This window comes from Cornus florida, unplaced genomic scaffold (assembly GCF_030987335.1).
Source record: "Cornus florida cultivar Cherokee Brave unplaced genomic scaffold, ASM3098733v1 CherokeeBrave_3.0.0_Hap2_Chr05, whole genome shotgun sequence".
Classification (NCBI taxonomy): Eukaryota; Viridiplantae; Streptophyta; class Magnoliopsida; order Cornales; family Cornaceae; genus Cornus; species Cornus florida.
The window spans coordinates 90232815-90245049 of NW_026775575.1; the positions used below are offsets into that span (position 1 = coordinate 90232815).

The 12235-nt window shown below is 37.6% G+C and overlaps 2 protein-coding genes across 2 annotated transcripts; one reads left to right on the forward strand and one right to left on the reverse strand.

The window, feature by feature from the left end:
• The first annotated feature begins 522 nt into the window (after positions 1-522).
• Positions 523-2154, forward strand: LOC132307542 (serine/threonine-protein kinase WAG1). The gene has a single exon (XM_059805342.1). The coding sequence runs from the start codon at positions 547-549 to the stop codon at positions 1969-1971; it is 1425 nt and encodes a 474-aa protein (XP_059661325.1). The 5' UTR covers positions 523-546; the 3' UTR covers positions 1972-2154.
• Positions 2155-5662: 3508 nt separating this feature from the next.
• LOC132307541 (leucine-rich repeat receptor-like serine/threonine-protein kinase At1g17230) lies at positions 5663-11020 on the reverse strand. The gene is made up of 3 exons (XM_059805341.1): positions 7446-11020; positions 6762-7145; positions 5663-5940 (listed from the first exon to the last, which is right to left on the reverse strand). Exons 1-3 carry the CDS (start codon positions 10378-10380, stop codon positions 5924-5926), a joined length of 3336 nt encoding a protein of 1111 aa, XP_059661324.1. The 5' UTR covers positions 10381-11020; the 3' UTR covers positions 5663-5923.
• Between the last annotated feature and the right edge of the window lie 1215 nt (positions 11021-12235).

Below are 12235 nucleotides of genomic sequence, written 5' to 3' on the forward strand. Positions count from 1 at the left end.
ACTGTGTCTATATAATTAATATAGTATTGTAACATTATTATTATATTAAGAATGTATCTACCAAAGTCAACAAAAACAACGTATTCCATAAATCACATTTATGTATTCAGAGTCGACAGTATGCACATAATAATATTATAATGAATTAAGTGCGATAGTAACAATACCCTACTGCCGACTAGCCGTTGCAGTTACGTACCAATGCAGACGCGGCCTCTCTCTTCAACAACTTTCTTCTTCAATTCTCTGAACCTTCCTTTTAATAACAATAATTACCATAACCATTATTAATTATTACAGAGTATCAATTAAGTTTTTCTTTTTAAAAATATATTATCTTCATTAGTTGGGTCAACCAATTAAACATGCACCCAATTACCTCTCTCCTTCCCCCACCCCCCCTCTCTCTCTCTCTACAATTTGGTCAACCAGACATGTTAATTTAATTAAATGTCCCCTTCATTTCTCTCTCTAAAATGGATCTTTATAAGCAAACTACACCCTCCAAAACACCTCAACATCATCCTAATTCTCATTTCATCAACCATGGACGAGGATACCCATTTTCCAGACTCCGACCTTGATCTCAGCTTCACTAGCTGCGCTTCCACCGCTGCCACTGACCGCACCTTTGCTTCCTCTAGTGCCCGAAGCAGTCTAGCCCGCAGCAGCCTCACTCTCAGCTTCAACGAGTCCCGCCTCTCCACCAACACCTCCACCTCCGCTGCCGCCCCCAACCTCCACCTCCGCCCACACCGCAAATCTGACCCACATTGGTCTGCCATTAAAACTGCCACCACGCTCTCGTCTGATGGTGCCCTCCACCTCAGCCATCTCAAGCTCCTCCGCCATCTTGGCACCGGCAACCTCGGCCGCGTCTTCCTCTGCCGCCTCCGCGACAATGACCACGCCAACTTCGCCCTCAAGGTTGTCGACAGAGAGAATCTAACTAACAAAAAACTCTCTCACGTCCAAATGGAAGCTGAGATCCTCTCTGCCCTCGACCACCCTTACCTCCCTACACTCTATGCCCACCTTGAGGTCTCGCACTACACGTGCCTTCTCATTGACTATTGCCCCAATGGTGACCTCCATTCTCTGCTCCGCAAGCAACCCGGTAACCGCCTACCGGTTGAAGCGGTCAGATTCTTCGCGGCAGAGGTGTTAGTGGCGCTTGAATATCTACATGCACTTGGTGTGGTTTACCGTGATCTCAAACCGGAGAACGTTTTGTTACGTGAAAACGGTCACATTATGTTGTCTGATTTTGACTTGTGCTTCAAGGCTGACATTGCGCCGAAATTAGAACGCCGGATCCACCGGAACAAGGTGGAGTCCGGCCGGAAATGGCCGCGCAGCTGTTTTGGGTACCGGGAATTGGAGGAGGAAGTGGTGACGGAGTTCGTGGCAGAGCCCACGACAGCGTTTTCGAGGTCGTGCGTTGGGACACATGAGTACTTGGCGCCGGAGTTAATTACAGGTAGTGGTCACGGCAACGGAGTTGACTGGTGGGCATTTGGGGTGTTTGTATATGAACTGTTGTATGGTACGACACCGTTTAAGGGAGCGAGTAAAGAGGCCACCCTGCGCAATATAGCATCGAGCAGAGGGGTGAGGTTCACAGAAGCAGAAGGAATGGACGAGGCTAGAGACTTGATAGAGAAGCTATTAGTAAAGGACCCGAGGAGGAGGCTAGGGGGTGCCAGGGGTGCAACGGATATTAAACGGCACCCATTTTTTAACGGAATAAAGTGGCCGTTGATTCGTACTTACCGGCCACCGGAGGTACGCGGTTTGGTGGTGAGGAAGAGCAGGACGCACGTGAGTCACGTGGCATCCCCCAAGAGAAGGCGTTGGTTGTGGAAGAGACTGGCTTGTTTAATGATGAAAAATAAGGGCACTCATAGTTTAAATTCCAATCGTAACTACTATAGTTACAGTGACAGTAACAAAGTTAGGAAACACGCATGAGTTCAACATTTTTCTTTTGTTTTGATTTTTTTTTTTTTTTTTTTTTCCCTTACAACTTTGTAAAAATAGGAGGTGAGAGAAAATATCAGTTTTGGTGGAGTCCTTAAGTTGACATCTGTTGTACATGAAAAGAAAAAAATAAATAAAAGATTCAGATATTGAGTTTCCAATCCAGATATACCAGTCTTGGTGAAGTATGTACAGTTGTACGCATAGTGACTCAAAAAACTACTCGTAGTATTTAGCATGAAAAGAAACAACAGTAGAAGTGGTGATTGGATTTGAAAAAAAGAAGAAGATGGATTCCGCGCTCGGAGCTCCTGTCATTTTTTATGGTGATTTTGGAGGATGGGCTTTGCTACAATGTGGATTTACAATCGCTTGTCTTATTAGTATAGGAATCAGATTTCATTTATAATTTGTCTAGAAATTAGTTATCATTTATAACTTATCTAAGTGTAAAAACCTATCACCACTTTAACTTATTTTACTTTATCCTACTGGCAAGTCGCGTGATTTATCGGCCACACGTTTGTTTATTTTTGGATCATATATTTTACTGTTAAATAAAGTCTATACCATTTAAATTTACACTTCAATTTTTATCAATCCTAAAATTTTTGTTCCAATTACAAACTTTACATAAATATAATAACACCACCAATACAACAAATTTGATTATTTACTCTATTTTTTTTTTCTTAAATGTGAAAATTTTTATATTTATTTAAAGTGAAAAATATTATATAAAAAAATGAACATAATAGTACAAGAGAAATAATAAGGGGTATACTTAGGAGAAACCAAGAAGAACAAAGAGCCCATAAGAGGGCAAAACAAAACTGCAGCAACTAATATCAAATGAACCGGAAGCTAACTCAAATGGTATTTACAGTTGCAAAGCCCAAAATTGTAGTTCACTTTGTAGTTGCATACCAAAAAATAAAATGGTATTTGATTTTTAATGATTTGATTTTCAGGTTTGATGGGTGGCTTTATTTCTCACGAGGAAAAGGCATACGTGGTTTATGAAGAACTTTATTTTTTTGGCCATGATCTTTTGGGATATGATTAGATTACATTTAATTATATATATATTAACATAACAAACTTTTGATCATGTGGTAATCTTTTGGGTTATGATGGGATTACATTCAATTAGATATATTAACATAGTTACTTTTGAACACACAGTATTCTGTGTGGGATATAATTGGATGTAATTGACTTTTGATTATGGATGTAGATAAATTTTACTCTTTTCTTAGTGAAAGTACTCTATTGTATTTTGGTTTATAAAAAAGTTCCACATTCCAATGTTGCTGCTATAATGTCGCAGTCCATTCTATTGCTATTGAGTTGGCTTTCGTTCATTTGTTATTAGTTTCTGCAGTTTTGTTTTGCCCTCTTATGGGCTCTTTGTTCTTCTTGGTTTCTCATAAGTATACCCCTTATTATTTCACTTATACTATTATGTTTATTTTTTTATATAATATTTTTCACTTTAAATAAATGTAAAAATTTTCACATTTAAGAAAAAAAAAATAAAGTAAATAATTAAATTTATTGTATTGGTGGTGTTATTATATTTATGTAAAGTTTGTTATTGGAACAAAAATTTTAGGATTGATAAAAATTGAAGTGTAATTTTAAATGGTATAGATTTTATTTAACGGTAAAATATATGACCCAAAAATAAACAAACGTGTGGCCTATAAATCACGTGACTTGCCAGTAGGATAAAGCAAAAGAAGTTACAGTTATGATAGGTCTAGACAAGATATAAATGGTAACTAATTCCTAGACAAATCATAAATGGAATCAGATTCCTATACTAATAGGACAAGCGCCGTATATCCATAGTCGCGCAAGGGCGACTGTGGTTAGCAAAGTCCTTGGAGGATTGTTTAGGTTATTTTGATGGGAATGATTTTTATTAATAAAAACTCGTGCGGGTTTGGGACGGGACAAGGGGAAGTTGCCCTACTCCATTTGTTTAGGTAAGTAAATTACTAAATTACCCTTATTTTATTACTCGTCCCTATGTCTCATTCTCATTCAATATTTGAAATGTTGAATTTTATGTGAAAGTATTGATGGCCATTTTTTTAATGAATTTTTAATACTTATATAATTGTATTTGAGGGGTAGAAAAATTAAAAATGAGAAAAAATTGTGGGACTAAACGGGACGGGGCGGGTGCCCGAGGGGTGAAAAAGTTAAATGGGGTGGGGATGGGGAGAGACGTTTTGGGTGGGGACGGGGCGGAGGTTTCTAAACAGGGATGGGAGCGGGGGAGGGTAAACCTGCCCAAAACCACCCCCATTGCCATCCCTATCTGGAAAGGTCAGTTATATCTCCATGCCACAATGGAACAACCTTACCGTTGTGCCAAGGCTCGCCTGATTGGATTGAATAAACAAAAAGAGGGGAGATAGAAAACAATTCAACTGTATTGTCCAGCTGAATTAGCTGACTTGAGTAGATGCAAATGTGACACTACCACACCATTCTCATTTTAGGTTTCAAAAGTATAGATTGAACAATTGATATGCTTTGAGCAAGAAAAAGAGAGAAATTACTGCCAGAGTAGTCATTTTCCAAAAATTGAAATTCAGATAAATGTAAGCATTGTGGGAGCAACTTTGATGGAACCAAAGATTGGAGAATATAGTTATTTTGGGAATAAGAGAGTTTTGGTTATCGTAGAAGACTTTAAACACCAAAGGACTTGCATTATCTACAAATTCAAGCATTCAATAGATGGTAAAAGTCATTTATGGCTGCCTGCAATAAAATATGTAGCATATGCATTCTATTGAGGAAGTAAACCATAAACAACTCAACTTTAAACAAAGAAAAACATAGAGAAAGCTTGGGAACTAGGGGTTATGTTAATTTGAGGACAAGGAGATCTTATTTTGATCAATAAAAAAAAGGTTTTGGAAATAGCACAGAAATCTTTGCAGCAACTGAACAAATACCAAAACATATCCATTGAATTCTGATCAGTGGCATGATAAATAGATCATGTGACACAGGGTACTGCATTAAATTGATCAATTGAATGTACGGGATGAAGATAAGGAGTGGCTTCAAGAAGAACACCAGAGTAATGAAAAGATACCAACCAAACCGAAGATCTAGGTGATGAAAAAAAATTATAGCTGTGCTGCACTTGATTGCTGGGAAGACCCAAAAAAAAAAAAAAACGAAGCTTGGGATTTTAGTGAAACAATTCCAATCCCCATATAATTGTAAAATTTCAAGTTTATATTCCTTCTGCTGACTTCAAAGGAATCAGATAGAGTGTTTGGCTTTGGAGATACACTTGCTCATCGGAAGAAGACATTAATCTAGATTTGATATAATAAGATTCTATGGAGTTCTTTAATGCTCCATGTTGTTGCTGATGGAGTCAATTGGAAAAATAAATTTGAGATTCTAAAATAATGTCTCTTGGAGATATATAACAGAACATTGCACAAAGGTAGTTTTCTTAGATTTTGTTCAAAATCAACAATGTAAAATGAAAACCTTCATGCACTTTATACATATGATATTAAAACTAAATATTTCAACTTCATTTATGCACATCAAGTAGGAAAAGCTGACGAGTCATATTTAAGGTTGCTTATGCTTTCACAAGGACAGAATTATCGTTTTCATGCATAGATCAGACAAATGGATGTAAATATAAAGAGAGATGCTCATTATGATTGGTGGATTAAGCTAGAGCAATGTTTTCCTTTTATACAGTTAGAATAAACTGCTTCTTATCTAACCTTAATTGAAGTCAGGCAGAGCAGGATACACAATAAATAATTTAAGACAGCAGATGGGACGTGATGTCTTTATTGTATTTTGCTACCAAAATGAGACTTATGACCTGAATGAAGAGGTTAGAATCACCATGAACATCGCAAGCTCCTCCTTTCAGATAGAGTGGAGCCTATGGCTCCATATAACCTGCAAATTTCATAGTCATGCCTGCTATGTTAGTTTTCTAGAATATTACTGTGTCAACAACTATCTCCAAAGAACAATGTAAAAAATGACGAAATCATTGGCATTAACACATTCATGCCTATCCACTAACATACAAGGATTTTTTAGACACGTATAAAGTGGAATCTGGAGATATTTAGAGTGGAAAATTTATATGAAAAGAAAAAATTGAATCTGGTATTTCAGTCAGTGGAAATTTTTTTTTCTTATTTATCAAAACTAGCTTATTCACCAAAGCAATCTGATAATCTTTAACCATCTAACTACTGTATTCAATTTTTCTTCTAAACAAATTTTCAACGGCTCAGATAATCATCGAATTAAACTGATTTTTTTTCCATAGTTGATTAAATGACCACGGACCATCAGATAGCATGCTTTGATCCTTTTGTAAAGATGATGGTGTAACACAATTTTAAGGGATGAGAATAATCAATAGAGCTAAATTCCATGGAGGGAGCTGAACCTGTCATGGTAAATAACAAACTATTGTCAAAGGGTAACATCTAACTAATCAACACAGATGAAAATATTAGATTAATTCATCTCCAACTAATAATTTTCAACAAAACCTTAGAAAGACAACTATAATCAAGATCGATCAATTGTCAAAAACTTGAACTCATTTTGACCAAATTATGAATTTTCATTTACGCAGCCTGACTTGATTATAAGGACCAGCTAGTCAATCATTTCATACTCATTTAGTCATTTATTATAGATGATAATCAACTATAATGCTAGGTCTCTGAATGAGAGAGAGAGAGACCAGGTTTTCTAACCTTTATGTGAATCATCTTCATCTAAAGGGGTTTCTGATGTTGGAGATGATGGTGAAATGCTTACAGCCTCCCTAGCATCTATCAACATTGCAATTACCTCTCTCATTGTTGGCCTATTAAGTGGGGATGTGCTGGTGCAGAACACTGCAATCTTGAGAACTAGGAACATCTCTTCAATTGTCCTTTTTGAACTCAGATCCAGCCGCTTGTCATATATCTTTGATGTGGGGACAACATCATGAATCGATCTTCTGACCCAAGTGACAAGGTCCCCTCCCTGATCGAGGGGTTGAACTGGAGACCTCCCAGTAATCAGTTCCAGTAAGACAACGCCGAAACTGTAGATGTCACATTTCTCTGTTACTTTCATTGTGTAAGCATATTCTGCAATGAAAACCAAGTCATTCTTATGTCAAAAAAACTCCATAAAGTTGTGAGGCAGTGATACTAGTCCTCATCCTACCACCTACAGCAGATTACAATTTCTAAGGATGAATTCACATAAACAGGAAATGTAGAAGCATGTGACTGCTGATTTATTAAAAAATGTACAGAATAGTTTGCATCAAAAAAAAGATTTTTCAGGGTACATAATCCTAATAGCATGATGTATGGGAGTGAAGAATGCATGCTTAATGTGAATAAAGAGAAAGGTACTGAAAATTTGCGTGGTCATATTGTTACCAGGGGCAATGTAGCCATATGAACCAGCAACAGCAGACATGGATTTTGAGTATGGGAAGTCAACCAACTTTGCCAAGCCAAAATCACCAACATGCGCCTGAAGCATTTCATCCAGTAAAATGTTGTTGGATTTTATATCACGATGAATGATTTGGGGCTTACAATCGTAATGCAGATAGCACAAACCCTCTGCTGCACCAAGAGCAATTCTATATCGAGCATTCCAGTCTAGTGGACATGTTTGCCCAGTCCCATGAAGTTGTTCTCCTAGGCTCCCCTTTGACATGAACTCATACAAGAGAAGATTAGAGTCCTGGTGGTAGCAGAAGCCATAGAGCTTCACAATATTACGGTGCCTAATCTTTCCAAGAGTTGATATCTCAGCTTGGAAGCTGCTGTCAACACTGCCTCCTTCTCCACGGGACTTCAACTTTTTAACAGCAATCACCATACCATCACCCATCATAGCCTTGTAGACAGTCCCACATGCTCCCTTTCCTATGACTGCACATTCCGAAAAATTTCCAGTAGCTTCCATAAGGTCCTGATATGTAAATCCTTCTTTGGGAGAGTAATAGCTATCTAACATGTCAGGCTTCAATTGATCTTCAAGTGAAACAAAAGCAGGCCTTCGGCGCTTTATAGCCCAACAAACGCTGACAATAAAAGTCAAAGAGATCAGTCCGACAATCACAGAGACAACACTCACTATTTTTTCTTTTGAAGAACCGTCTTTTAACCAGCTTGACTTTGGAGTAAATGATGGGGTTGTAGATGGATGACAATGGTAGGAACCCGGCCAGCACAACCCATTGTTTCCATCAAAATTGCTAGAATCCATCCTTCGAAAAACGGGGGTGTTTGGCACTGTTCCCACGAGATTATTGTTAGAAAGGTTGCATACCAGGAGGCTCATCAACTCACCAATTGAAGCAGGAATTTCACCAACAAGTTGATTGTCATTCAGGTAGAGAGATTCCAGCATCTGCAAGTTCCTCAGGTTGTCTGGAATTGATCCAGAAAGAATGTTATGACTAATGTTGAGGGCAATCTGGAGAGTAGTAAGTTGACCCAGCTCAACAGGAATACTGCCAGAAAAAATGTTACCCCCCATTTGCAACTCGGTAAGTCGTGCCAGAGCCCCTAAGGTACTAGGTATTGGCCCAGACAATCTATTATCAGACAGCTTAAGCAATTCTAGATTCACTAACTTGCCAAGTTGATTTGGAAGATACCCAGTGAACCAGTTCCTGCTAACATCAAGCCGCTGTAGCTTAATACAATTCCCCAACTCATGAGGAATACTCCCAGAGAGCCGATTAGATGAGATATTGAAAGTAACAAGGTGCACCAATTTTCCAATCTCAGGAGGGATATGCCCAACAAAATAGTTATCTGATAAGAGCAGCCTCTCTAAAATTCCTAGCTGTCCTATTTCTGGGGGTATAAGCCCTGAGAATCGGTTCTGATAGAGTTCAAGGGCAGAAAGGTTGTGAAGTTTTGATAGTTCAACAGAGAGGCTTCCTGTAAAGAGGTTATCTCCTAACATTAGCTGCACTAGGGAATTGCAAGTTTTTATACCATGGGGAATGTTTCCAGCTAATCTATTTGACCCGAGGCTCAAAAACATCAACTTCTGGAACTTACAAAGGTAGGCAGGTATGCTACCTATGAGATTATTGGCAGACAAGTCAAGAATAGAGAGGTTACTTTTAGCTCCAATGAGAGGAGGAATATTACCCTCAAGATGATTGTCAAAAAGTTGTAAATCTCCCAAATATGTGAGATTCTGAATTTCAAATGGGATTGTACCTGTCAAATTGTTTATGGACAGATCTAACTTCTGCAGCTGTTTCAATTGTCCAAGCTCCTTGGGTATACTTCCCTGCAGTAGGTTCTCGAAAAGATGAAGCAAGCGGAGATTAGGAATCTGACCCAACTCTTTTGGAATAAACCCACTTAACAGATTTTCAGAAAGATCTATCTCAATTGCACTTCTACAACCCCCTAGTTCCCACGGAATTGTTCCATTTAACTGGTTGGTATAAATGTACAATCTTCTCAACCGGGTTAGCTTTCCAAGCTCTTTGGGGAGGCTTCCACTGAAGGAATTGTCATGCAAAGCAAGCAGCTGCAAGCTACTAAAATTCCCAATCTCAGGAGGGATCTCACCAGACAAAAGGTTCTGCCAAAGGATCAAGTTGGTTAGATTTTTAAGCCTCTGAAGCTCTACAGGAAATGCACCCTCTAGTTTGTTCTGTGCCAACCCGAGTACCTCCAAGCTCTCACATTCACTAATTGCTGCAGGAATTGGACCTGATAACAAGTTTAGACCTGCCCTGATAATCCTAAGACTTTTCAGCTTACGAATTGACAAGGGGATCATCCCAGTGAGATTGTTACTGTAAATGACAAGCTCTTCGAGCAATTTTAAATTTCCAACCTCCTCTGGAATTTTTCCATACATATAATTCTCACACAAATAAAGCTCTCGGAGGGAGGTGATTTCTAAGAGTTGGGTTGGAAACTCTCCATGAAACCTATTGGTGCAAAGGTCGAGAATCTCAAGATTATGGCAAGAAGAAAGATCGGGAATGGGACCGGAAATGAAGTTCTTTGACACATTCAACTCAGTTAAGTAAGGGAGCTTACAAATGGTCGATGGCAAATTATTTGACAAATTAAGGCAACTTAGGTGTATAGAAGCTACCTTAAAATCATTGTTACACCCTATACCACTCCAATTGCAAGGATTCAAATCTGATGAATTCCAGCTTTGGAGATTATTATTGGGGTCACCAAGGGATCGTTCAAACTCCAAAAGAATAGTCCCCTCTTCGTTTAACGACTCGACGGAGACAACAATCATCGTTAAACAAATCATCAGTAGCAAGTGCAATAGCTTTCGGATTTGAGAACTCCACTGCCTTGCCATTTCTAGGAGACAAAAGAAAAATATGTGGGGGCAACAGAAAGAAAAGGGGAATCAAAGACCACCGGGACAAAAGATTAAAGTATAGTACTTAATTACCCCCCAAATCACAATAAAGCCTCCTAGTATTCATTATGACAAAGCCTGAGATTGAAACATCCCTTTTGACGCACTAAAAACATGACCACTGTATAGCAAAAACACAACACAGACAAGTATGACAATACAATATTACGATCGAAAGGCTAATCAATCATCTATGAACTTCTAAGAGTTGCAAAAACAAAAATAAATCACCAAAATTGAAAAACCCAATTCGAAATGAAAAGAAAAGAAAATCACAAGCAAGAACTGGGTGATGAAATCAAATCAAATCAAATGGCAGAGGAATTAATATAGCATGTAAATCACGAAAAATAGGGATTTGAATGAGCACATGATTAAGCCAAACTAATTTAGAAATAACCCAGTCACACACATGCAGAGAAACCTATTATTAAAAGAAAGAAAGCAGTAAAAGGGGATTGATTGATGAAGAAGGGAGCATAAAATCCTTTAGGAAAGTGCGGAAATAAATAAGGGAGATGATGAGCAATAAGAGGGCAGGAAGAGATAAGGTAAGTCTAGAGAGAGAAAGACATGTGCCAACCTTGAAGATGAGAGAGAAAGTGCAGGACTGATTGATGAAGGCAAGCAGATGGAGATGGACCGTGAGAGTCACGATGAAAAGGCAAAGCCCATTTGGGAGTCAACCCAACAACACTTTTTATACTTTACAGCAGCGAGTGAGTGAGTGAATGTGAATGCTGCAACTTCACACACCCACCACTTCTCTTTTCTCATTCTTTCTTCTATCTTCTTCGTCGATCTCATGATTATCATTTTGTAATGGTTGGACTCACAAACCATTGATGGGTCAAATTGGGTTGGTCTGTATCATATATAGATATATGTATAGATAGAGACGAGACGTGTAAGTTACTCGAGATTACAATCTTTCTCCGCCATTTTTGCTGGGCCTAACAATATGGGGGGTTTTGGGAATTTTAGTGTTGCTTTGCCTACTTTTGTTTGTTTTGTGTGTGTGTGTTGTGTGTGTAGAAATAGTGGTCAGGAATGTGATGATTTGGGTGTTGAATTTGAGAAGTGCCATTACTGGTTAGTGGGAGGACTGGAACTTGTTTGCTGTTTGTGCCTGCCTCATCTACAGCACACACTACACAGAAAGCATACTAAAAGGTGACCATGACGACACATGGACTAAACTAATATGAGTAGCAATTCTTTTTACGGGATTTACACATAAAGCAAAGCTATTTTATGTTTTTATTAATGAAGCCAAATTTGATTTTGGTTTGTGAAATGACTACATAAAACTTTTATTGTTTAAATAATCAGCCGCTTTTGCTTTTAATAAAAAGGGTGCAAGTATTTTTATTAAAAAGTAAATTCAGTTCTTGTAGCTCCTTTTCATTTTCATTTTCATTTTGTCGAGTGAAGAAATCTTAGAGAAGATGTATTGACAGGTACAATTATATTATATCTATATCTAATACTTATTATTAAAAGTTCAAGGTATCAAGAATTTCAAACCATTATTAAAAATAAATAAATAATAAAATAGATTATCAATTAAAATAAATTATATTATAGTCGGAGTTTTTTAAGGCCAAAACAAGTTATCAAATAATAAAACAAGTTATCAATTAAAATAAAATAGGTAAAATAAATAAATAAATAAATAAAATAAGTTACCAATTAAAATAAATCATATTATACTCTACTTTTAAAAATACAAGGTGTTTCAATAAAATAAGTTACAAATTAAAATAAATCCTATTATACTCATAATTCTTCA

Coding starts and splice junctions, on each gene's coding strand:
- LOC132307542 (XM_059805342.1), top strand. CDS start 547: ATGGACGAGGATACCCATTTTCCAGACTCCGACCTTGATCTCAGCTTC.
- LOC132307541 (XM_059805341.1), bottom strand. CDS start 10,380: ATGGCAAGGCAGTGGAGTTCTCAAATCCGAAAGCTATTGCACTTGCTA. Junction 7,146..7,445: donor ATATGGCTACATTGCCCCTG/GTAACAATATGA, acceptor TTTTCATTGCAG/AATATGCTTACACAATGAAA.